Raw genomic sequence first — 27,654 nt, 5'->3', positions numbered from 1 at the left:
GAATTACGGGTATAACAGTTATTTTAATCGACATATATGACAATTAATAATTCATTCATTAACCTTTATTCCTGACTGACGGCTCAATGAATTAGTGCTCAATGTTAGTTAAATTGTGTTGTTTTGTTTGTTCATAAATGGATTTTACTGAAGAAATATAATAAATCATAGTTGGTTTGGTTTTGTGCTACAGAGGGCCTCAATTTGTTTCAGGTTTAGTGCCAAATAAAATAATCTGAATCGAGTCTTGAGGAGACTCTGACTAATACGTCCTTATACTGTGGTGTAACTTAGAACTGGTTTCACTCCTGGTCAAACATTTCACGGTGTCATCCTCGTCTATCTGTGGTAAGTTCAGTCCAGCTCCAGCTCCAGGTCCAGGCCTGAGCCCTGGTGCTTCCTGTTTGTAGCTCCCAACCACCCCCCCCCCCCCCCTCCCTAGGGACTCTGTGGGCCCAAAGACATTTCTAGTCTTACCCATAACACAACAAAACAAACTTGCAACCAGAATACAGCGCGGCTGCACTAGTTGCACTCAAGCTGTGGCAACCATCCAGATCAGCAGTGAGAGAAACCTCTCTTTAAGAGTTTAGATAGGCTGAATAGTCTGGGCACTGTTGTAATACCACGATTTAGAGCCCAGTTTTGTTAAGTGGTTCGCCACTCTGCCAAGCTGTATGAAGAAAGAAAAACAATAGCCAAACAAAAAGCAAAAGAAACTTCTACACAGTCTCTTTCTGCACTAGTCCATATTAACATTGTGCTACAGACGACAACATCGTCACTATTAGAGACGTCTGTCTTCACTCGTAAAACTTTAAATATGTGTCCTGTTGGAGCTGTGGCTTGATCCAGGATGTTTAGACAGTGTGTGTGTGTCTTATCTCCAGCTGATAAGGGATTGTGTGTGGAGGAGTATATGCATATGCGAACATGAAGATGATGCATGACATTGCTGCATTATTACCAGGTATATATTGTGGCTACATTTTAATTGGCTTTGCAAGAACTTAAACATCCAACAACAGATTTATGGGAACTTGATCAGATTTAATTCATGAGGTTGTTAATTACATGGATAGAATTAGGCAAACGTTAAGGTGGGACAGTGCTGTTTGGTGCTGCTCCCCTCCTATCTAATAATTAAGGCCTCACAGTCTCTCTAATTACTGCTAGCATTTAGTTTTAACCTCACAATTAGAGGAGAACATGGTTACTGTCCAATTTAGCCCCTGTTCCCTCCTCCCCCCTGTCTGCCCTGATCCCTTGTTAGAGAGAAAGGGCCTTCATCAGCTGCTGGGTTGTGTTATGAATTTCAAGCCGTTCACTCATGTCCTGGTAAAGGTTGAAATTAGGTAGAGCCAACATCGAAAACAAGCATATTTACAAGTTAGTTTCTCTATGTGTGAGTTCGAAAGAGAGCGAGACTGAAAGAGCAGAGGAAAGAAACAGAAGGGGGTGAAGACAGAGGGAGGTGCTGAGTTAGTACATGTGGGATAAATGGAAAAAGAAAGGAAATTAAAGAAGGACAGAGAGGTGGATTTAACGTGTAAGAGAAGTGGGTTCACTCAAGATAAAACTTTAACCTCACTTACACCTGATTCTAGCAGTGCGATTATATAAGTGGTTATTTTGCTGAGAAACCGAGACTTCCACCTTTGTTTCCAAAGCAGGCCACCATGAGCTCTGCCAAAAAGCTTACAGCCCCCCCACTCCACCCTCCCACCCCCTCCTGGATCTCTCACTCACTCTCTCTCTCGCTCTTTCTCTTCCTTTTTATTGTGTTTGTTGTTTTATGGAAGGGTTAGACGCGGTCCAGATTGCTGTTGCCAACAGAGACTGTCTCAGTTCACCTCCAGTTGCTTTGCCGCTCCATTCATAAACAAATCACTCCAGCTCGGGACCGCTGAGCTGCTACCTAAGAACAACAAGCATAACTTGATGTGTGTATCTGTGAGTTCGCTCCCTGTGCTTCTTTCGCTCTTTCTCACTTCAGTCCTTTTTTTTTTTTTTTAAAGTTCCCTCTCTTTGTTTTTTACTCTACTTCCCTTCACTATTCCGTCCCTCCTCTCCCTCTCGGCTCTCTCTCAGCTTCAGCAGGGCTGGACCACTGACTCTGTCCTCAGTTTGATCCTGAGTGTGTGTGTGTGTGTGTGTGCGCGCATGTCTCCACTGAGAACACTTTACTTTGAAAGAAACTTACAGCGCTCTTACAGGCTTTTTCACAGAGTGTGAGAGAGGAGAGAGAAGAGACCCCCGTGGGGCTGTGATTTGACTAAACAAACAGCCGGGGCTCCGAGTGGTACCTCCTCCAGCGGATTCCCGGGACGGCAGAGATTAACCTCAGACTCTGAACATCTGAGGGATCTATACATGTGAAGCTGCAGCCCCTGTAGAGACAACCAGCTGAGAAACTCTCCTCTGATTTCAGAGGAGACCCACTACTGACCGGCAACGTCCCTTAACAGAGAGGGAAGACTTTTCTGTGGCTCCAGGATCGCTGTGAAGGTAAGATGTCTTACTCCTCTGTCACAGTCAAGGATTTACTTATAGTCACATCTGCTTAGAGGCTTTTGACTGTACAAAGTTGTGCCAATTCACTTAACATGCATTGAAAGCATGCTAAATTTTATAGATGCCTAAGAGAGGACACACCTCGTCCTACAACTCTGTTGGTTCATGTACAGTAGCTTTCACTGATTGAAACTTGCATCCATGTGCAATTTAATACCTGTGGACTAAATAAATGCCTGGTTTTAGCCCTAAAGTCTTGTTGTGTGATGATGTTGCTACAGTAGTCATTGGTAATGTGCCTCTGTTGGTGGTGTTTGTTTCCCACGTTGTTGAATGTGTTCACAACAGGAATTACAGCGTCAAATAGTGCGAGCAACCTGTTCAAATACCAACATGTCAGACGCCTTGCATCTCTTTACATGGGTACCTTTTCAGTCTTTACATAGAGCAACTTTAACAATGTTTACCTTCTCGCTAAAAGAACCCGTTTGACATGGCATCCCGGGGTCCCAGATACACACACACTGGGCTTTATAGCACAAGCTGTTTGTACGCGCTTCACTTTGTGCTTCACTGCTAAAGGGCTTGTTTAAACAGCCCTCTCCAGTCACCCTGAGTGAACTGACGGTCCTCTACGCTAAACCATCAGTCTCTTTCCTCCCCCTGACAAATCAATCAATGTATAGCTATATGGAAAAAACATGACTCTGCAGTGATATCGAACCTGTCACCCTCTGTGCTGAAGTGTGGATGGACCTCCTGTTAGTGATAACACATACCAGCTTGAATTTCATTTCTAGCTTTATGCTTTGGAAAACCTTTTAAAAGGAAATCCAATGGCTGGTAAGAAATAATCTAATGAATCATCTCGGAGCATTCATCACAAGAGACGTTTTTATGAGTTACATTCTAACTATGAGAGCTATTTCATGGCTGGGACACATGTGGCATGCATGACTTTTCACTCTAATCCAACATATGTTTTGCACCTGAAAGCTTTTCCACTTCCCCGCTGCTGCGATGTTTAGTTGTTGGTTTGGTTAACTGCACATACATCTTCTGTTTACAGAAGAGCTTTTTGATATGGGAGCATCTCGACTGACATCAGTTGTGATCACAACAGTGTTGCCGTGTGTTTTGTGTCTGCTTCTCCCCCTCCTCTTCGTTTAGGAGTCTCCTTTTGAAGTTTATGTTCTCGTCTGGCCCTGCAGATATTTTCGTCCGGGGTTCGTCCTTTATTGATGTTGCAGATGAGCTGTTGGAAAACTGCATGCATGTCATACTTTTACCATCGGCGGTATGAGACTGTATTGCATTCATATCATACTTTGACCATCTGCAGGAAGCGTTTCGCTGAACATTTCACTGCGCCAAAATGAAAACAGTAGATTTACTTTGATAAATCTTTATAGCATGGATTTGTAAAACATAGTGAAGTTTCATTTGTCTCCTGACTGGTGGGGATTTTTCTCCCTGTGCGTCAGCCTGCTAGTATGTGCTGCAGCAGAGCTCCTCTCCTCGGCCCTGATGCAGCATGGCCCAGTCGGCTCCGTTCTCGTGGCCCAGACCTAATCCTTCATCATCAGCTGTTTCCTGGCTCTATGGACTCTCTGCATGCCAGCTGCTCTGAGAAAATGTGCTTCGCATTATGACCATGCAGAAAACATGCCAGGACTCTGATTCAGCTCACACACGCCAGAGCGCTGAAAATGTAGCAGTTTGAGCTCAGCAGCAACAAGCTTTGAAACAGACTGATCTCATTCTGTCCACTTGTGATTTATCCTCCGTGAGCTGAACACACAGCTGTTGAACAACCTCTCTCTGAAAAACCATTGTGACGTTGTCTATATCTGGAGTAAGCTTACTCTTAGGGAACGTTTTTTGAGCTCTCAGACATTTTGTCATGTGATGCTTATTATGCATAGTGTATATAATTTATATTTGAACACAGCAGCCTCTGAGTCATTCCCTGGTGGTTCACTTTTTGCCTGATTTGTGATTCATTATTCACTTTTAACATGAGCTGTTTCTTTGCACGACAGACCTTCTCGTTCTCGGTCATCATTTTAGTAATGTTGTTCTTAGAAACTATTCTTGAGTCATCTAGCTTTAGTACAAGCATTAAGTGGTGCTGCGATAGAGCATCCTGTATAGCTGCCCGTCCATCTGGCCTCCCCCCCCATTCCCTCCTTCTTTCCTTCTCACCCACTCACACAGAGCTGACAGGCAGCTGCATCTCATCTTCAGAGAACACAACCACTCCTGCAGCACAGCTCCTAGAGGAAATATTTCTTTTATGAGTTATAATACCAAATCGTTAGAATGAAAACAAGGAAAGGTGCCATTTTTACATGTGCAGCCGAGTTGTCCAAACAAATGGGCAGAGTGATGTAAAATGACTGATGATTTAAAGTACTTTAGTTGTGTTGTATATTGGATATTTGCCACTTAAGCTACTTTATAACATTGCAGCAGATACAAATACAGACTTAATACAGACTTCTAATACTTAATACAGACTTTCATGATATGAAAGATGAAAATGCTGTAGACTGTAAGTTCTGTTCATTTCCAGACAAGTTGACTGAATTAACCAAATGGAAGTTGGCAGTAACAGCATGTCCATAAAAACAGATGTATTTAAGTCTGCTTAACTCATTTGTGTAAAAACGAACACATGATCACCTCATAATAGCATAGTTAACTAAGATTTCTGAATAATGTTCACTTCAATTGTTTAGGTAGAAACAAATTCACATATTTCACCAATCGTTTAGCAACATTTTAATTTTGTATTTACATAGATGTGAGAGTGGTACGCAGCATTTTAGGGGATTAAGTGAATGCAGTACATGTAATAGTACTTTTATGTTTCACTTTTGACTATAGTAAATTAGATTTATGAATCTATGTCCTCTGTGTCTACATGGCTACAGTTTTCAATTAGTAATTATTATCATTTTTATGATTCCTCTCTGAATTTATTGCATAAGGAAAAATACAGATTTTCAGCAGGAAGTTTTGCTCTGATTCCTTTGAAAGAGCAACTTTCACTCTGGGGTTTGTGCTTTCCTCGTTTCAACAAAAACATGCAGGAATTGTTGATAGAGTGTAAGTAAGACAAGAAGACAGGACCAAAAAAACAGACCGTTGCCTCTACAAGATAAGAATATCCCACACAATGGAAATCTGGACCAATTTGGATTGTTCTCTCATTTTATGTGCTGCTTTCAGAGCAGTGGTGTGTGAACTACATTGTTATTTATCAATGGCTTCGCTTCTGTTTTGTCGCTACCCATGAATAGAAAGTGACACGGAAATAATAAGAGCTACATGTATTTTATTTATTTAATAGTACATATTATGAAACTGCTATAAATGATCTAAACTGACACCAATTATCACCTAGATTGATGTTTAATCTCTGACCCCCACCCCCCTCAGTATTATTGTGTTTAGGGAAACAAGGGGAATTTAAATCCAGTCAGTCCTAATTGTATTCAGCTGTTTCCTTTTCCTTTTTTGGGGCGAGTAGAGAGTAAAGGGACCAGAGGTGCGTGTCCTCTATTTCTCACACAGCAGGTTGGGGGTGTTATACCCTCCAGTGTTCATGGGACTGCTGGTGCTCAGGAAAGAGGAGAAAAGTTGGAGTAATGGATCCTGCATGTGGGTGAGGAGGTCTTAGAAGAAAACGTGGGAAGATGTAGTGTGTCTTATGCCAGCAAATATATCTGTTATCCCTCTATATTAAAACAATCTGCTGTAGATAGAACTGCAACAAAGTGTGCACGAAATTATAGCCTAACTGGCAGCAACCCAACAATTTACTGTTCAAAAAGGGAAATATTGACACGACTTCCACAACTGTTGTTTTAGGTTTTTTTTTCCTTTCATTAAGTTTGCCAAATGAGTAGAAAATTAGACCATTAAACTGATATCAAACGCTAGCCACATCTGAGGCTGTCATTCTACAACCACCAGCTTTACGCAGAAGCCCTTTACATCCCCCCCAGTGCCACTACAAAAACAGCATTTACAACGCAAACCAACATCCACAGTTTCCCAAACATATGTTGCCTGAATACAGACTCACTTTGGTTTCTGAGGAAGGACCTCACAGTCACTGTGAGAAGCTGAATGAGCAAAACCAGAGAGAGAAACAGGAATCACAGTCGGGGATTTCTTTGATTCTGTGGAAAATGATAATGCAAAATTGAGATGGCTTCGGTGTAGCTTCAAGCTCTCAAGTTACACGATGCCAGCAGGTTTTGTGCGGATACAGACATTTTCAAAGTCCTGTGTCCAGCTGTGTTACTGTGTAATATAGTTGGAGGTCAGTGGAAGTGAGCCGACAAACCTGACAAACTATTCCTGTCAGCCAGATGTCGTAATAACAAATAGGAACTTCTCTGCTCAGTAAGTCCCAAAAACAACACGAAAGTTTCTAGAGTGGCAAAACATGGAGGGTATTTTTGTCATGTATCTAGTGTTTGGTTTAATGATTGAGAATATCTGAGTCTATATTTGACAACCTTCTTTTCTTAAAGCTTCTAAAAGAGGGTCTGTGGTGGGGACAATAAAGTGAAAATGTCTGGGAGGCTCACTGTCTTTCTTTTATCTTCAACAACATGAATGATGGACTATTTTGATACAGAGGCAAACTTCTTAAGCATTTCCTGCTTTTTGCAACTCACACATTCCTACAATGTGTTGATGACATTCGTGCTGAAACTGCCTTCACGATCCCAGAGTTTATGAGTGATTATTACAGCTCCAGTAATGTACAGTATGTGCATTAGTCATTTTGGGGGACAGAGGGGCTGCCTGGAGTGGGAGAAGTGCATCACGGGTCTGCCGCCAGGGGACCAGAAGGTTTCCCTCAGGGGGTTTAGTGTGTCCAAGATGAGTGATAAAAAAGGAGGTTTGTTTTAACAAAGACACAGTAGGTCATTTTCTTCCCACAGAACTCGCCAGAGTCTTGCATTTCAGAGATAAGTCGAGAAAACCTAACATCCTTCTGAAAAAGAAAACTAGAAAAGATGAATACGACAAATTCTGCATGTCCTAATAAAATGTTCGGTGACAATGATAGCTCTTATTGATAGCTCATATTCTCTCACTCCTATTATTGTTTGCATTGGAAAGAAATGACCACTAAATTGGAGATGTTTGTTTTGCAGATCACAGCTTCCTGTACACTTGAGTGGAGTAAACAGTGCTGTCTGTGATGTAAGGCTGTCCCACTCTCTGCTTTGATGTGGCATTTCCCATAAACTCTATTATGTATGTCTGCATGCTCCCTTTGCTATTTTTTCCACTGTCTGGTTCTGTGTGCTGTATTCTTGTGGTGTGTCAATAGCCTGTCATGCTTTGTCATTGGTCTAATTGGTCTGCTCTTGCACGTTGATTTTGTTTTCTCTCTTGGGTTTTTTTGCTCCGTGTTCTTGGTTTTCCCCATTTCTGATTCTGTGCCGTTTGTTAAAAAAGGCTGTTTTTCTCTTTGTTGAAGTTGCGTTTTGAGAAACTGGTGCCACCTATTGTGGCATCTCTTGCAGTCATAGGTGGTTGTGGTGGTCTGCCGTGTCATTCATGCATCATTAGCTTACACCCACACAAGGCCAGAAAATATTCCCGTACAGGATGTCAGAGCTCACCAGCTGTACTTCTGGAAGCCTTTTGGACATTTTTCTTTTTTTTTGTAATAGATCACTCTTTCTCCCCTTTTTTTTTCAATTTGCAACTTTCCCCCTCTTGGGACACACTCAAGCAAACACTTGGCAGTTCCCACCTCACTGAAGCCTGCAACATCAATGCCAGATGTTTAAATAAAACATACAGCAACAGTATATATAGATAATCCCAGAAGCAGCATTACAGGCTGCTAAGGGATTCAAGTTTACACACTCACGTTGTATCCTGAGGGTGTGCGTGGGCTGCATGCATCCCGCTGAGGTAGATTTTTTTCCTTCTTGCTTGTTAGCCGGTGACACTTTGAGTGTAGCTGAGTTGTTTATGAAAACTGGAAAGGGTCAATCAGCCACCAAATTCCCAGCATCTGTGGGAAAACTCATAAAACGGGATAACAGTTCATCCCTCACGGTGATTACTGTGCCATCACTTACATAAACACAGTTTTTTTTTCCAGACCTCCATGATCATTGTGGGACTGCAGTATCCCATTTCAAAGATTCAAAAGACAATAATAAACATATGGGTTAGAAAAATGTTTTGCAGATCATTTCAGACGTCCTAATGACAAGAGCTCATCAAGACCGAGAGCCACTTGAGTCCTTGCTGTAAATTGTTGCAAACACCACGCGATTCAAAGATACAACATACAGATACATTCAACATACAGAGAGCAACTGTTGTATGGGGGTCAAACTGCTACCAAGTGTTTTTGTTAAGTGTGAATGATCGCCACTGAAGTCTTGCCAAACCATCTCAGCAGCTTGACTTGTGTCCTGACCCTTTTAAAGCTTCATAAGCTTCACACAGTCGCCTGGCAGAGATTAGAATGAAGCCTGTCGTTAACAGCGTTTAAGAAATGTCTCCTCACACTTAAAGTACCACTTTGATCTTATGTCATATGTTCTATGTTGGATCAGTCTCGTTCAGTCTCCTAGCTCTCTCTAGCCCTGTGATGTTAGTCAGCACTTCCCATTTTAAGGACCATAGAGTCGCCCACTGCTCTTTGGAAAACATAAAACCTCATCATGTAGCAGTAGCCAAACATTATTTTTCCGTCACTTTCAAAGACCTCGCCAAAAAAAACCTGGAACACATCTAGATGAAAGAATATTTTCTTCTTATCTCACATTTGTAGATTCACATACTACAGTAGCTCTAACATAGCAGTTTGGCTTCTTTCAGCAGATATACAGCAAAGACACCGCTGCCAGTCACAATACTGTTAGTTCTCATTCTGCCAAGTGACACATGCCTTTGGCGTCACTGCGCTTGGCTGTTGTCGCTCAAACTCATCATCACTGACTCTGAGGTTACTGGTTCTACTCAGCACTGATGTATGGCTTCCTCAGTGGACGGTCACTCGTTGGTGTTTGCTGGTTCCCCCCTGGGGGGTGAGGTGACCCCTCCGCTCTTGCCGTCATCACCAGCAGGGTCCCAAGTGCATCACTGGTCCTGGGAAAGTTTTTGAGAAACACTGTGGGAACGTGAACTGTACATGGACACCAGTGACAAAAGGGGGGATAAGAGGGAGAGGTCTATTTGTGTGTGTGTGTGTGTGTGTGTGTGTGGAGATAGTGTATGGAGGGTGGGTGGGGGTGGGTGTATGCCTGTGTGTGCAGTGTGACTTTTAGCATTATGCTGGCATGCCCCATGCATTATGTGCCAGCAATAATGTTTATGTGTGTATCAGCTGCAACTCAAAGAAAAAATGGTATTTCTCTCTCTCTATTCTCTCTCTCTATTCCCTCTCTCTCTCTCTCCCTCTCTCTCTCTCTCTCTATCTCTCTCTCTATCTCTCCTTCACCCTTTTTTATTAGAACCAGAAGGCGGGGGAGGAAATGGCCCAGTCATGTTTTTAGAACAACTCAAGAGCTTTTCGTTTTGGGACCGGAAGTGCCAAAGGCAGTTAATTTAGAGAATCAACGTGTATCTGGTTTGAGTAACTGTCTTTGGATTAGTCATGGAACATTTGGCACTTCACCACCACTGCTAAATTGATCACGTCTCTGTTATACTCCCCAAAAAAGCCACGACTTTTATAAAGCAGATGTGATCCTAGAGGCGAAGCGCCCCTTCATGTTCAGTTAGTAAATCTCTGATAGGGAAATGTCATGTTCAAAACATGTGTTGAATTACATAATGCTTAATCACAGTCCAACTTCTTAAAATAGAGATTGAAAATTGCTTTGCATTATCAAGAAACTGTGGCAAGATAGATTTCACAATTTTTCCACTCGCCCCCTCCTTTTCTTCCTCCTCCACCCTCGCTCTTCCCAAGACTCACTCTTCCGCCCTCTCTCTCTTTCCCACTCTCTTGTGTACGGGCCTGTGATCCATCCCTAACTGTTTCCAGACGTCTGTGTACTGCAGGCCTTCACCCCCTTCCCAAACATAACAACAAACCACCCCTCCCCTCCTCTATCTTTTTTGCTGCCCTCTTACTCATTCTAAGAGCATTTTAGGGTCGCGGCCAGCATTGGCTGAAGTTGGTGATAAGAGAGTCTTAAGAATAAGTCACCTTTGACCTCAATAGCTGTTGAATTAATTCAGAGATGTTGATGTCACATTGGCGTACAACATGAAATAACACTATTATCACAGAACCACAGCAACCCTCCACGTATGCTCCTGTGTCAGCAGCATGTGTGAACGCCTTCATTTTCACTTTTGTTTATACCCAAACCAATTAATGGCTCAGCATGACTCTAGAATAGCTGGGCCCAGCATTGTTGCCAATGAGTGTGTTGCAAAACTGCACACAGTGACCCGTTTGTTAGTGGGCAGAATGCTGGTGAACCAGGAACAAAAAGAGCCAGACATTGTCTCTCTGTCCTGGTGCAGTGAGGCATCAAATACCTTCAGAGTGAGCTGCATCTGCACCTCGGACTCTGAGCGCAGGCCAGAAACCATTAAAGACCGCTGCTCGACAACAACAAATGAAACGGTTTTTGTTTGTGTCCTGTTAGCGTGAGCACTGCATAGTTTATGTCATTTGCTTTGATTGGAAGCAGATTGTTCTGACATGCAATGTGATTTATTTTCCAAACTCTCCCGACCTGTTGGGTTCCACAGGGCAGGAATCAATCCATCAAGATATGTAGAAGGACTATCTCTCTCATGGACAGATGTTAACTGCTGGACTGTTTCATTAGGGTGAAGTCAGACTAGATCCTGCTGCTGCTGTTTTGTTATTTTGACTGAAAGTGTCTGTATGTCAGGCTAAATGATGCAGATGGTTTAACCAGAATTGTCTTTTTCTTGCAGAACAAAGTATTTTGAAGGTTTCTATCATGAGGAGGGTGACGGTGTTCACGTTGCATCTCACGGTCACAGTTACAGGTGAGAACTCAATTTGAATAACAATCTATACACCAACAAAAAAACCTCTAAATCTGTAATAAAACAGTAATACTGCCTCATGATGCCAACTTTAGTGATGTTTTTTTTTACAACATAATGAAACAAAACTTTAAATGAGAGGATGGATTATTTCCAAAGTCTCATTCAGGGTTTATACAGTAATAGTATAAAGAATGCCCACATTTAAAAACTTTGTTTTTGGATTTTTTTGTAGCTGTGATGAATTGAAACTGACATGTCTCACATTAAATACATTTGTCACTGACATGGGATCATTATCCTCATGCTTATGCGCTGCAGACAACTCATATCCTTCATCATTTGGCAACAGAACGGATTTGATCTAACCTTTGACCTCTTGCTGCTGTTTCTTTGACCTCTATCCTGACCTTTTTCTTTGTTGTGTCAACTGCAGCTCTTCTGTATTTCTGCACTGAGTTGCATTCCCTGGAGATCACACCTGGTGACAAAGAGTTCGTCCTAGCAAGGGGCTCTTCCCTCACCCTGACCTGCTCCGGCTCAGGGGAGACAACCTGGGAGATGAAAAGTGAAGATGCGCCAGACTTTTTCCAAGATCATGGTTTTGCAAACTACCAAACATTAAGAAGCAGTTCTACGTCTACTGTTCTGACCTTGAGTAACGTAACCTGGAGGGACACAAGGGTGTATCAGTGCACTGATAAAAACACTGAAGAGACAAAGGAAGTGGCTGTGTTTGTCCCAGGTGAGGTCTGGTTTATTTATTATTGACCAATAACATTATAGGAGTACTGCCTGATAAAGGAGATGTAGATCTGACACAGGGAACATTACACAGTAATGCTAAATTATGCTAACAAGGCAAAGTAGATACAGCAATTTATACTTATAATGTAAAGTGAGTCTGGTTATCTGTCTCCAGACCCTGATGTGTGGTTCATTGGGAGCTCCCATGGCATGGTAAGTAGGACCAGTGAAGAAAGCATCATCCCCTGCGTGGTCACCAACCCCAGCATTAATGTCACGCTGTATGAGAGGGGCTCTGACACACCCATCAAGGGACTGTATATTCCCAGTGAGGGCTACAAAGCACAGGTGGAGGACAGAACATATGTGTGTCATGGAGAGCTGAATGGACAGGTGCAAGAGTCTCAGGAATTCAACGTCTTTCAAATTGTTGGTAAGTGTTCAGGTTGAGGAGATTGGTTAGAGAAACTGGGCTTTTCCAAAATAAAAATGTGGTCTTAATTGATTCACCCCCATGTGTGCTGAAACTCCAGAGAACCCACAAACGCACACTGAGTTGGCCCCTTTAATTCTCAGCCTACACCCAAACTATAAAAGTTTATGAGTCTATGCCAAACATTTGATGATAAGAAAAAAAAAAAGGTCCGTCAACAAATAATACAGTTCAATGTGTTTAATAGCCAAAGATCTTTGTCCACAAGTATAATTTATGTCCATATTATTACTAATGCTTTGGTTACCACTCAACCCTGTGGTGGAGGAGTGGCTACTGGAGGGTGCGCAGACACCCACAGTTTTTTAATAAAGAGATAATGAGCTGAATACTTTTGGCCGCACACATATGGCTTGAGGACACACTCAAAATTGTTACACAAACTGTTTGGGGCAATATGATCAACATTTTGTAGGTAGATGAAACAGTTTAATCTGAGATAGAGCCAATTACCTGTAACTTCCTTATAAGGGAGATTTGATAAAATACTAGATTCAGGGTTTATTTTTCAATAGTCTAATGACTGATTAGTAATGAAGGAGGCCAGTCCACATGTTGTTCTTACAAATCCCCTTCTTTCTCTCCCTCACACTCTCTCCTCCCAACCCAGTCCCAGAGGAAATTGACGCCTACATCAGTGCGTCAAAGACAGTTTTGAAGTACGGCGAACCGCTGACAGTAAACTGCACAGTGCAAGGAGTGCAGCTAGTGAATTTTTCCTGGGATATCCCCAACAGAGAGGTGAGTAGGAGTGGAGCAGAACAAACGCTTTTGTTCAGCTTTCCCTTAGTGATCTCTCTCAGGTCTCATGACTGAGCCAAAATTACATCAAGATGTAGAGACACACCTAAATCTTCATCCCTCTGTAAAATTGTACTCCTTGTAATAAGTTGATTTTAGAAGGTAACCTTTATGGATCATTGAATTTCAGCTTATCATCTTTTGTATAATCTTTGCTACAGATCAACAAACTGAATTCAACTCAGTTAGATTTCAGTATTAAACCTGATATGAAAACATAATGAAATTCATGTCTTTTCTCTCTCTAAGATGAATATTGAACCACTGACCGAGGTGCTGTCCAACATGAACATGCGCTCCTGCCTGATCTTCCCTTATACCACTGTTGCCCACAGCGGAAGCTACATCTGCCATGTCCACGAGAGTGTTATAGGCCACACCTCGTCTGCCAACGTCAGCATCCGTGTGCTCGGTTAGACAGACCCACACATTAATACACGCATACACACACAACTAAAACAAACTGATGCTGGCCAGATTATTATTGTGTTTCGCTGGCAGCGAGAAGGCTGCTTATTATCTAAACCTTTGCAAGCCAAGGTGAGAGAGGTGCTTCTTTTTAAGGAAATGAAGATCAGTTCCATTTATTTCTGTTCAAAGTGTGACATAAACTTTGACATGGTGTGAATGCCGTGAATGATACCTTAAAAACGGAATTTCAGACCTTGGGGTAAAGCGACTCTGAATTTACTGCAAGTAAATAAACTTCAAGTTCACCAGAAGTGTTTGTATGAAGTCAAGTGTTTTGACTTTCACCAGTTTTAGCTGCAGTAATTCAGCTTCTAAGAAATTAAACCAAGCCAATAAAAGCAGGATCCAAACTTGTCTTGCTTTCTGTCTCTTGACAGTCACTAAATGTGTTTGGATCTGTGAATGCTTATTCTATATGCAGCGAGGTGTGTTACACTATGTTTATGAAATCCCTGAATAACTGCCATGCTCCATGGAGACTAGGACCGTTTAGTTATTTCTAGACTTTTTAGTGGAAAAGACAGCTACTGTCTGGCCCTCGACATGTTTTAACAATGAATAGCAGCCGTACAGTGCACTGTCTTTAGCTTTGCAAAAGGTGGACACCAAACAAGTGTATGCAACAATGAAAAATATTTTTTATTTGCTCTCAAAATGAGTCATCATGTTGCTAATGATATTTTTTTTTTTTCCATAAGAGCAAGGATTTGTGCACACGAGGCCTGCTCACCAGCAAAACATTTCAGCCAAGCTACAAGAGAACGTGGAGCTGAGAGTTGAGATTGAGGCCTATCCTCCCCCCCAGGTCAGCTGGAGCAAAGATGGGACCACCATCAAGGGTGACAAAACCATCATAACTAGGCAAGACCAAGAAATCAGGTGAGACTTCCAGTCTTTATCAAGACCTTAAAAAGCCTCATAGACCACATTGCAATTGAACAGCTCTCAATTTAAACAATTAGCAGTGGATCTCAGTAATGGTGATAGCCTCCAGAGACATCTAACTCTTGTCAGTCATCACCAGATAAGGCCACAGCAGAGAGAAACACTATACTCCCGAGGGGGGCGGGACTCAATCATTCATCACACAGGAACCATAAACACAAAATACCTGTCACAACTCACAAATGTCTTCCACCAAAATTCCAAACAAAGCCTTAATTGCACGACCATGTTTTTGCATTTTTGTCAACACACGGTAAAAGTAAAGACGTAGCATCTAGTCAGGCATAAGACCAAAGTCAAACAAGGGGTCTGTTTCTTAACAGAAACACCAAATGCAGCAGTTCCACATCTTTGTTGTTGACATTAAACAGTCAGCACATTATAAACATGATAGCACATATAAGATAAAAACATTATTAAGTAATTACAAAATGTATAATGACATCACTGGAACATCGTAACCAGATATACTGCATGATCTCATAATTAAATCAATAAGGAAAAATAAACCAATTAATTACACATACTGTGCAGGAGCTGCAGCTTTCGGTAGCTTGGGCCACGAGAAAGGTCTGATACTTATAGAAAATTTACCTCTCAAGACTTGCTGGTGTATATTTCTAAATATTACACAGCCTTGTTTCACAAGATAATGTTGTTAAAGGGTTTTCTATAGGATAGAAAAGGCTGACACCATGCACAGGATCTAAATAATGCAGAATGCAATTGCGAGCAATTAGGAGGGGTTTACAAAAAAGAAGCTTATAGAGTTATGATGGAAGATGAATTCCTTGGAGGGTGAACCATCCATACTGCACAGAACACAAATGCATTTTGTGCAATACAGCAGAAATGATTTGCATATATCACTCAAATCTCTGTTTCATACACGTGAGGAAGTATTTGCTCTTACAAATTATTTTTGTAATAAAATTTTTTATAAAATTCTCTTTTATTTCTTCACATTTAAATCATGTTGCTTTATTACAGTTATGTCACTATTGTCACCCTGGTGAGAGTGAGGACGGAGCAGAAGGGCCTTTACACTGTCATTGTTACCAATGGAGATGACTCAAAGGAAGTGACCTTTAACCTAGAGGTCCAAGGTGAGCGACCGTCTCAAGAAACAAATGATCACAGTGTACAAGGTGTTTTTGTACATTTTGACATTTATTTGTACATTTATCCGTGTCAGTAACAATTAATGAGCGCTGCACCCTTTTGTGTGTAGTTCCCGCTCAGATTAAAGACCTGACTGACCACCACCTCCCAGGCAAAAAACACTTGGTGACTTGTGTAGCAGAGGGGGTCCCAACCCCAACCATACAGTGGTACAGCTGTGACAGCATGCTCAAGTAAGTCACACCACTACAATTGTTCCTGAACTATCCCACAGTGAACACTAGGGGGCTGACCATACACACTACATTTATTTTGCTTTCAAATCCCGAGCATCTGCTTTGACTTTACACTAAACTACTGTAACTTGAAGTCAAAATGCTGATCTCACGCCCTGTCCATGCTGCAGGTGTAGCAACCAGACGGCACTGTGGAAACCTCTGGTGCCAGAGCCAGAGAAGCTGAGCATTCACACCAACGTGAGCTACAATGAGACCAGTAAAACTAGCCAGGTGCGGAGTCAGATGATCTTCCACAAACCCCAGCAGGTCACCGTTCGCTGTGAGACCAGCAACCAAGCTGGGCTCATGGACAGAAGAGACGTCAAACTGGTATCCAGCAGTAGGTGTCACACGGAGTCTCATTTTAGTGTCTGTTTAAAGGTTTAAAGGAATTTCCAAAGGGAAATTAAAATTATAGAGAGTTATATTGTATGCTTTTTTACTCTTGTCACTCTGTAAATGTGCAGTGTACTGCTTTACTATAACATAATTAAAACATGAAAATAATGAAAGATAGCGTTGTCATCACATTTGGGCTACACTCCGGTAAACACACACACGGTGGTCTAATGAAAGCAAGACTTAAGTCTGAAAAGTTTATAGAGACGCAGTGAGACAGTGTAAAATATGTGTATTTGTATTTGTACTTAAGCTTTGAATATCACTCACACTATTTAGAAACCTATTGCCAACATGTATATAAAGTGCAGTTTTATGTCTGTTGAAAATCAAGATAACTTGGTTAAATGTCCTCAGTTTGAATGAATGACTTTACTTTCCGTCTGGCTAACGTTTTGTGTCCTTCTGCCTGTTGCAGCGCTGTTCTCTCAAGTGGCAGTCCTGGCTGCTGTTTTAGCCTTAGTGGTCATCGTTATCATGTCTTTTATCATCCTCATCGCTGTATGGAGGAAGGTAGGAAGGAAAAACTGAACCAGTTGAATGTTTTTCAAGTTATTTCATAGTAAATTACAAAATAATGTCAATTAAAATTTGACTTTATCTTGGGGTTGCTGGCTGTAATCTAAAGCAAAACCTTTTTCTGTGTTCCCAGAAGCCTCGTTATGAAATCAGATGGAAGGTGATAGAGTCTGTGAGCCAGGACGGGCATGAGTACATCTATGTGGATCCCATCCACCTGCCCTATGACCTGGCCTGGGAAATGCCCCGAGACAACCTGGTGCTGGGTGAGTCTTCATGCCAGTACTGTTCTGTATGTCCATTTCTCTGCAGATTTCCTCTGTGTGAGTTAAATATGATGCGGACATGTTAAGTTATTATAAGAATGCAGTATTTTTAACATCCTATAGTAATCAAAATAACTTTTTATTTATATCAAAGACGTTAGTTTTATTTATAGATTTGAATGCAACATGCATTTATAAATACATCAATACTATAGTGACATGACATGTTAAATGCTGAAATAAAAAGGTAGTACATAAATAGACTATATACTTTGAAAACACTTAACACTTAATTAGACCACAACAACAAAAGATAATAATGTAGTAATAATAAAAAAGGTGACAAATATTTTCTAAGCAGATACATTTATATTTATTTAATCCTCAAAATTAACATAATTAACATGACTAAAATACTTTTCAGTCCATTCAGTCTGTTGTTTAGTGAAGTTCAAGTCAGAACAAATTAGACTGAAGCTCTCACCAGGTGACTTTAGTGCTGTGGGTGTTTTATTTTATCTGTGCACAGTCAGCTGTAGAATACTAAATAAAACTGGTTCAACTTGTCGTCTTTGCTCAACTAATTTTTATAGCTTTTTATAAACCTTTGTGTTTGCTGACATGTTGTTAATAGTGAGTTTGACGCCAGCTCAACAAAATAATCACAATCATCTGCCATCTGTCAGTTTCTAATCTCACTTCCGCCTCTGTTCACTGTTATATTTTAATGAACACAAATGTCGTCCTTTTCAGGTTTCATGTGTGCTCTATTCACACCCTGTCCTACTGAGCCCTTCTTTGTGTTTCAGGGCGCACTCTTGGATCAGGAGCCTTTGGCAGGGTGGTCGAGGCAACTGCATACGGTCTCACTCATTCCCAGTCCAGCACAAAAGTGGCAGTGAAAATGTTGAAATGTAAGACATGCCGTGTAAAAAACACAACAGAAAGCCATGTGTGCATTTGTGTGAACAATGTGGCGACCACAGTAGAGTCCCCCGCGTAGCTGTCAAACACTGTGATACCAGTCTCATATTCCTGTGAGGACAGAGAGGGCAGCAGCCTGCTGAGCTTTAGTTTAGTTGCCAGTGTGGTTGGAGTTTCAGCCAGTGGGCCTTTGAATGATTTGGCAAGGACACAGTGTTTCCTGGTTTCAGTATGTTTAGTTCTCCTGTTCTCCTACCTTTCATACATCTCTCACTTTCTCTCATTTTCTCTCTCTCTCTCAATCCAGCCACAGCCAGAAGGAGTGAGACTCAAGCCCTGATGTCAGAGCTGAAGATCATGAGCCACTTGGGCCCTCACCTCAACATCGTGAACTTGCTAGGTGCTTGTACCAAACATGGTGAGCATCATGTACATTTTATTTGTTTATGCATTAGAAGTAGTTAGCAGCTTACTGTTTAATAGGCTGATGCACCTACTGTTGCTAAAGGCAACGTGTAAGGGCCCAGAGACATTTGTTTTTTCTTTTATTTTTTCATCAGCTTTTTTTTTTTGGACTACAAATTCATATATTACATTTTCCAATGAATTTTCTAAAAAAAGCCAAAAATGCTGCCACTTTTCAACATCCTTTTAAGGAAGAAAATGTTCACTTCTGGTCTGCAGACATTTATCTCTGAAGTGTCCAAACAAAAAATGTCCAAAACTGTCCAATTTAAAGCTACGTAGTTAAGTGCAGTATGATTGACTAATGAACTGAATATTAATAACACTTACAACTTTTTCTAAGTTTTATCTTTAGTAAAGCTGCTTATCTATAATTTTCAAAGTGTTGTTTGTAGAAGTGCTACATTTCTCTTAAGGATTTCCAGATAAAAGACCTTTATCTAGTAATTTAAACTAGATTAATACTGTTTTTAATGTAAGTTTATGTTGGGTCAAAAGTTGATGTGTCCTGCCTAAGTGAAATGATTGTGCTATTAGTGTTTGATGTTCTCCTTCCACCAATCAGGTCCTCTGTACCTGGTGACAGAGTACTGTCGCTATGGCGACCTGGTGGACTACCTGCACAGGAACAAACACACCTTCCTGCAGTACTACGCTGAGAAGAACCAAGATGATGACGGCCTCATCTCAAGAGGTAGCACTCCGCTCAGCCAGAGAAAAGGGTGAGAAGAGCAAACACCATCACCACTGAAATCTCTGTGTTGTCACTGAGAGACAGCTAAGAGAAATACAGTCATATAATAATAAAGGTATAGTCATTGTATACATTTAGTTCTTTTTAACACCTTCCGCTTCTCTCCAGATATGTGTCTTTTGGAAGTGAGAGTGACGGCGGATACATGGACATGAGTAAAGATGAGCTTTCAGTCTATGTGCCCATGCAGGAGCAGATAGACACCATCAAGTATGCAGACATCCAGCCCTCTCCATACGAGTCTCCCTACCAGCAAGACATCTATCAGGAACAAGGTGTGAGCCCTGTGTGTCTATAATGATAATGATGCAGTTAACAATAATTAATTCATTACGATTTATTCTATTCTAGTCATTTTTTGTTTAATTGATTCATCTTTTGGTTAACTTGCCAATAAGTAACAATCATAATTCTGTCAGAAAGAAAGCTGCATTTATTTCTTATTTTTACATGAAATTTATCAATGAAGGTACCATTTTAAAGTTGAACATTCACCTTATGATACTGTTCATTGCAAAAGCTTAGTTTTATGCATAGTAGGCCTAAATCAGGAAAGTGGTTGGTTACTACCTTCTGTGGGACCTTCCACACCTCACCGATGATTTAGAAAAGGATCCATAAAAATGTCCACACACTGATGCACAGCACAACTTTACTGAGAAGCAACATCATTTAATTTTATAGGCTCATATAATATAAATAAATTGTTTACAAAGCACTAGAAATAGGTATTGCCATACTAGCCGTTAGCATCTGCTCGAGGGAGTCTTCTTGTCTTCTCAACGGAGTTCTTGTCCTAAATGTAACCGAACACAATGAATACTTTCAGGCACTGATACCAGCAACAATCAGACAAAACTCACTGTAATAAATACTTAGGCTACTGCCTTGTCATTTTGAGGTCAGAGAGCCCCAGGATATTTTGCTGTGAAATACTCGTGCATAGCAGTTGTGCTACTGTGGCAAAATTTAGACATTTAAGTTTTACAAAGCACCATTTTATTAGGTCTCTGTCTAAAAAATCCCACACTTTAGACCATGCTATTTGGACTTTTTTGGGTAATGACAGGTTTTAGGCCTGCCGGAGGGGGGTGGGAGCTGCCGTAATTTGGGATGGATACCATTGTGAAGCTTTTATGCATTCTTTGCGTTGTAAGAGATAATAAGTATGAAGAATTCTGCACAATAAACACAATAAACTTGTTTGATGTGAGGCCACCTGCTGGCCACAGGGCAGGAACACTCTGGACATTATCTGTATTAATGTGTCAACAGTGCTATTTTTAATCAGCGAATGAACAGATTAATTGTTTTATCCTTGTAAATCAATGATTGCAGTTTGCTTTTTGATCAAAGACCATAGAGAATGTACAGACAAATGTTACAGCATATTAAGGGCAATCAGGCCATGCAGTCACAGGACAGAGTTCCTCCAACAACAAGACAACAGCCTCATTCATGTGGTGCTCCTCACCTTTTTTTTTTTATCTTGTCATTGTGTGCAGGTGGCGGCAGATTGGATCTGGTCGTCAGTGACTCTCCTATTCTCACCTATGAGGATCTTTTGGGCTTCAGCTATCAAGTTGCAAAGGGGATGGAGTTCCTTGCCTCCAAGAATGTAAGATAATAAATATTATATTTTCTTTAGCTGGTATCTTAAACCTCTAATGGACAATTTGAAAAAGCCCATGATTCAATTTATCGCAGAGAGTTAGGTGACATGATTGTTGTCACTTTATTCTATAACTACAGTGGTTCTGTTAATTTAGCATAAAGACTAAAACGGGAAGAAACAGCTTCACCCAACATTTAAGCCCCATTTCAAGAGGAGTGGTTGCATTTTTTTTTTTTTTTTGTTACAACAAAATGTTAATTTGATTTTATTCCACCACAGTGTGTCCATCGTGACCTCGCTGCAAGGAACGTGTTGATCTGTGAGGGCAAACTGGTGAAGATCTGTGACTTTGGCCTGGCCAGAGACATCATGCATGATTCCAACTACATCTCCAAAGGCAATGTAAGTGGCAAAAATTATTGCATAGAAAACATTAACACTTTATTGCTCTCTCTCAGCATGATCTTAGATGTCTATGTTTCAGCACTTCCATTTAGATGTCGCCAAACTGTTCATATCGGTTTTGATACTTTATTGTGTAGCGTCAGTGAGTATGATGTTAATATGATGTTTGTGTTTAAATATATACAAATAGATATTAAAATATGAATACTTGCCAATGACAATACTACAAAAAGGATCCAGTTACCTGCAAACTGGAGTCTTTTAACCCTGCTGATTGTTTCAATAGCTCTTAATTTTGTCACATATTTTATTATTATTTTTTTTTATTTGTTCAGACCTTCCTGCCCCTGAAGTGGATGGCACCAGAAAGTATTTTCCATAATTTGTACACCACCCTGAGTGATGTGTGGTCATTTGGCATTCTTCTTTGGGAGATTTTCACACTAGGTCAGTCCAAACACTCACACTCAGACACCCACACAAACATGCATTCACACACATAAAAGTCTAAATGAAAATTAGAGCAGGTTTACTCACAAGAGGAATTTGTATGCTTTCCAGGTGGCTAAAATGACATCATATAGAAGTGTGCAAAGCTATAGCAAATTTCAAATTCCATGTCTGATAGTACACAAGTACACACCAGTTTGTTTGAACTCGCATATGAGGTCTCAATTTTATTAGACTCAGTTAAGCGTTGAAATCAACATTTCCTTGTTGAGTATATTGTGAGCTGTTCTTTTTTAGTTTTTATTTTAAAAACCTCTTCCCACGATTTTTTGAAACTACCATGGAAACAAAGGGGACAGTTCATAGCATGTGCAGCGTAAGCCTGAGCAGGGGAAAACAAACTCACAATCCAACCTCTGTAAGTGATAACCAAAGATTCTCTGTGCTTCACTGCTTCAGTCTGACATTCACTGGACTTTTCTGATCCGTTTTTGTTACAGATCTGGGTCAGAACAAATAAATCACTGCACAACATAAGCAGTCTGTGTTGCACTTCTGGGAAAATCTGTGAAATTCATTTAATATGGGAAGTGTCTTGTAGGTTAAGACAACGTTATTCTGTGTGCACCAAGGTGATGTACGCAAACTCAGAACTCAAGTAAAAGTGTTTGCCTAAAAATACTCCACTACACAAACATGATTTTAAACTGTCTATCAACACGATGTATTGATATGTTCTTATTAAGCTGTATCCATTTTGTGGGCTGTATCTATGTTGTAGTCTTTACTCAAGTTAAACTATTACATACTCTAAATATATTACTTTACTAAGAAAACAGAAAGGTTTAATGTAAAACAGTATTGTTTAAAGTATTATTGATTTCAAGTCAATATAATTTGAACAGTGTTGATTTGATGCTGTTGTTTATTTGTTCGACAAACCTTCAAAGGTGAAAAAATAGTTATTTAAGCAATTAATTAAACTATAATAATAAATAATTTGTAAGTTGATTGTATATATTTTTATTCAGAATCAGTATCTGCAAAAAGAAACTAGTAACAAAAAGACAAATGAATGTAGTAAAAGTACATTTCCCTGTCAACTGTAGTTGAGTAAAGGTAACGTAAAATGGAAATACTCCAGTAAAGTATAGTTACCTCAAAATTGTACTTAGTTACTTACTATCTCTGTGTGCATGACTTTAAATTATTAATTTAGTCAGTGTTAGATTAATGTGAGATCTAGTTTAATTGTTCTCAAAGGAAACTGCAGGTTTCTGATTGACAGCTTAAACGTTGAAATGTTTTCTGCAGGAGGAACACCCTACCCCGATTTGCCCATGAATGAGTTATTCTACAGTGCCTTAAAGAGAGGCTACCGAATGGCCAAACCAGCCCATGCCTCTGATGAAGTGTAAGTGCCACTGTCACTTTAGAGCCTTTGCAACAACTCTTCTTAGCTGACATAAAAACAGGACAAACGTACATGTATTCTGTGTTATTTTTGTTGCAGTTATGATGTGATGAGGAAGTGCTGGGACGAAAAGTTTGAGAAGAGGCCTGAGTTCTCCTTTCTGGTGCACAGTGTGGGGAACATGCTGACAGACAGCTATAAAAAGGTATTTTGTTCAAACATCACTACAGTATCCAGGCCTACTGAGCTCTGTTATTGTTGTGAGTGAGCGTAGACTTCCTGCCACACTCCACTGATACTTGCAAGGCTGCACGTTCAGATTTCACATTTAATTGAGATAATGAAGTAAAAAATAATACAGTTTCATACTGTTTCAACTTCACCTCAACAAATTGCTAAATTAAAATTATCCCTGGATTTGAATGCATTAGTAAAAGTGTATGGATGCAATACATTTTACTGATATTAATATAAAGTAATTTATTTCATTTTTCATGTAACAATGACTATGCAAATTCTAATTTAATCAAATTTAACAATAACATACGTGTGAATTAAATGTTAATTTAATGACTGCACAGCCTGTGTATAATCTATGTCTGGGTCTAGAAGACAAAACTAAATATATCACACAAAGTATTTTCTGAGAAATTGCACCTTGTAAATTTGTGCATGTTTATTTGGCTCAGAAAAAGTTTTGTAGACAAATTAAACCACAGTTTTATTAGGTGTGATGCTCAATAGCTCAGATCTGCGCTCCACATCTTTGAGTTTCAGCAAATTGTGCTGTTATTTATTCCACAAGTTAACCAAACTATTGTATCTTTAACGTAGAGATACAACCAAGTCAGCGACAACTTCATGAAGAGTGACCACCCTGCAGTCGCCCGCACCAAACCCCAACTATCCTCACCCTTTCCAATCACCAACCCGTCATTCAGCTCTCTTTCCCCTGGCACCGTCTCCTTACCCCCTGACCTCTACAACCAGAGCCCGGCCCGTGGAGAGTTCAGACAAGAGGCGGATACACAGGAAGTTATAACTTCATACAACGAATACATAATTCCCATCCCAGACCCTAAGCCGGAGGAAGTTTTCTCTGACGTGCCATCGGAAAGCCCTGTAAGGTACGGATAAGATGCTGCATAACTAGGGTTGCATGAAAGACGAGGATGTATTTGCTTAACAAGAGCAGCTTTTTTCCATCACACACCCACTCAGCCAGATGTTGAGCTAAGACAATAGCTGTATTATGGAAGTAGACGTGGAGACATGTTTTTTATAGCATATTTTAACACACAAATCGGCTTTAAAACTGCAAGTTTGGTCCTAATGCATAATCCTATTAGATGGTCTTAATACCAGTAATTTAACTTAACTGTAACTTAGGTCAATTTTTTTTAATGTTGTAAGAGTTTCATTCAGTTTGGGAGTGATAACATACTACAATTCAGCATTTTTAATTTAGGCAGTGAGGCCATTTTTGCTTATATTTAGATTGCAGAACATATTGACAGAATCACTGACTGTCCATTAGAACGTCATGCATCAGACAGAATTATCAAAATAAATATTTATCACCATGTGGCCAAATACAAGGTAATTGAACTAATTAATTCTCAAATTTTGTTTTAAAGATGTAAGATAGGGCTTAAAATAAACCAAACTTGAAACCATTTTCTGGAACATAACAACAATATAATAATAAGCAAATTGATTATTAATGAAATACTTTAGTGATTCTACTTTGAGGTGTGTATAAGTGAGAAGTAAGAACACAGGGTTCCTCAGCATGTATCTTTTTACTAAGCTAAGCGGAAATACTGAAGTACTGAGCATTTAAATCCAAATATGCACCATTTGTTGTTTAAATGTAATCAAACCTGGTGAATACAGGAGGTAAATATATAACTCGAATGTAGAAACATGCCAGTGTCAGACCTCTAAGAGACATGTATAAATAAAGACCATGTCTTGTCACTCAGTGAGTCATACGTGACTAAGTGCACAGTGTGAAGTTGTGATTCCTTTTTCCTGCCCTCAGCTCTCTGGCTCTGGAGGAAGAGACTGACTCCATGTCTCAGGACACTGCTGACACACTTCCAGAAGAGGACAGGCTGGAGGAGAGCAGCGAGAGAGATGCTCTGCTCGGCTCCTCTGGGACGCCAGAGGTAGAGGACAGCTTCCTGTAGCTACACAGTAAAACTCTAAGGAAACACATGAAAACACATCCCTTTTTTTGTCTTTGAAAAAAACATTATTAACTTGCATTCAAACGGGAACGTAACTCAACTAGAATGTAGCAAAATTGATACTGAGAAGGCAATCCTTTTCCACTAAGCACTAAAAGCATTGTCCCTATTTCAGTTTTTGTTTCACGTGTAATACTGTATCTGTAAAACCACACAATTAATGAACATGATGTTAGCATACAGTTGTTTATTACAAACATATATTGCAAAGACGATACGGTACCTTCATACCTATATACAGTCAGTTTATAGTAAGTAGACATGTGTTCACTGTATTTTCCATTTTAGCCAGAGACTTTTGAGGACTGTTATCATTTTATGCTCAATTGAACACAGCAAGTGTGCATCTTGGAAACGTGGGTGATTTTTGTTTTGTAAGACAACAGTAAACAATGAGTATTCATGCAAAAAAAATATTGTTCACACAAGAAGAATTGCAGTTTAAATTTGCATCGGTGACCTTAGGTATGAAGCCACCATCAGATGTGGAAAGAAAGTAAGTGAATTACAGCTTTCTGTTGCATTTTTCCCTTTTTTTCAGTACGACCAACAATTCTTTTCACTGTACTAAAAAGTTCTGCATAAAATGTTTTTTGTAGGATGTGAAATGCAGAAATGCACTGTTTTACTATAAGGGCTGACTTAGTTTTACGTGCCTTAGCATCAGAATAGGTGAGTTCTCTCTTTTATTTTTATTTTTTTGTGGGTGTGGGATACAAATGCCATTTGTGAATTTTGTGCGTTGAATTTTTTGTTGTATCTCAAACACTTTTTTTTATTAATGCATAGTTTTGTGCCAGATTTGCACTTTTTTGTAGAAAAATGTGGATATTTCATTATAAAGATATATTTACACTATGGTTAAGATAGAAAACCACAACTGACAAAATATGTGGCTGTTACAGCAGTTATGGCATCCAGGCTTCTGACTGTTTCTGTGAAAATAATACATTCAGCATATCACTGCCTTAGCACAAGATGGCACACATGAGTGCCGTAGTTTAGACTGACAGACATATCTTGCAGCTATTATTGCTTGCTGATGTGAAGGGCTATTGTACTCAAGAAACCTAGATATCCATATGTGTACATTTAAGAATAATACTTTTATTCATGTGTTGCATTGTTTAACACTCACTTACACAATGTTTCAACATTTAATACAACACATTTGTATTTTTTTTTTCTTGTATCATGTGTTACACAATTTAAAATACAATGTACAAATCACAGTATCACAAGCTATGGTACCAAAGGTCTTAACGTTTACAAATTTATTTTTTATATGTGTCATTTTATATGTTTTAAATGTGACAATAAATGTGTATTATCATAGTATTACTGGGCATGTGACTCTTTTATGGATCATGTGAATTCAGTGGCTCTCATCTGGCTCAACACACAACAGCTCACAAATAGTAAAAGTAACTTGAAACACGAATGCTGTTAGAAAATATTTTTTGCTGTGGTTTTATTAATATAATGCCATTTTTATTTGTGATGTGAATTTTTTACTCAGAACAAATCACATCTGCCATGACTTTAAAATGGCTTTTACTCACTCTCCACTGTCATATCTCTCAGTGCCTTTCTCTAAATCCTGGGTCAGATTTCTAAGAGACCTTTTTCTCTCCTTCCCGCTCCCATTAGTTCACCCGTTTCCCGCTCAAAAAGCCATGGTTCAGCAATGATGGGAGACGATTAGTCTCACCTTCACAGTTCTTTTGGGAGAATTGCCCCCGTTCCTGTTGGCAAACTGGCACATTAATTTGTTGAGCACATCCGCCTCC

At 39.9% G+C, this 27,654-nt stretch overlaps 1 protein-coding gene across 1 annotated transcript; it reads left to right on the top strand.

The window, feature by feature from the left end:
• Positions 1-1,808: 1,808 nt before the first annotated feature.
• pdgfrb (platelet-derived growth factor receptor, beta polypeptide) lies at positions 1,809-27,202 on the top strand. Its single transcript, XM_026358029.1, has 23 exons — positions 1,809-2,508; positions 11,470-11,544; positions 11,981-12,289; positions 12,467-12,724; positions 13,395-13,525; positions 13,835-13,997; positions 14,755-14,935; positions 15,992-16,107; positions 16,233-16,356; positions 16,530-16,741; positions 17,219-17,313; positions 17,453-17,585; positions 18,395-18,499; positions 18,817-18,927; positions 19,540-19,696; positions 19,837-20,003; positions 21,234-21,346; positions 21,623-21,745; positions 22,084-22,195; positions 23,513-23,612; positions 23,712-23,817; positions 24,447-24,739; positions 25,657-27,202. Exons 2-23 carry the CDS (start codon positions 11,496-11,498, stop codon positions 25,802-25,804), a joined length of 3,306 nt encoding a protein of 1,101 aa, XP_026213814.1. The 5' UTR covers positions 1,809-2,508; positions 11,470-11,495; the 3' UTR covers positions 25,805-27,202.
• Positions 27,203-27,654: the final 452 nt, after the last annotated feature.

The sequence above is a fragment of the Anabas testudineus genome, chromosome 10, assembly GCF_900324465.2.
Source record: "Anabas testudineus chromosome 10, fAnaTes1.2, whole genome shotgun sequence".
Taxonomy (NCBI): Eukaryota; Metazoa; Chordata; class Actinopteri; order Anabantiformes; family Anabantidae; genus Anabas; species Anabas testudineus.
Note: the sequence above shows the minus strand (reverse complement) of the source record. Positions and strands in the feature narration are given on the sequence as shown.

Excerpts from the sequence above, each read along its gene's own strand:
- pdgfrb (XM_026358029.1), top strand. The coding sequence starts at position 11,496 with ATGAGGAGGGTGACGGTGTTCACGTTGCATCTCACGGTCACAGTTACA. Across the intron at positions 16,108-16,232 it reads CTTTAACCTAGAGGTCCAAG|TTCCCGCTCAGATTAAAGAC; the intron begins GTGAGCGACCGT and ends TTTTGTGTGTAG. Across the intron at positions 18,928-19,539 it reads AGGTGCTTGTACCAAACATG|GTCCTCTGTACCTGGTGACA; the intron begins GTGAGCATCATG and ends TCCACCAATCAG.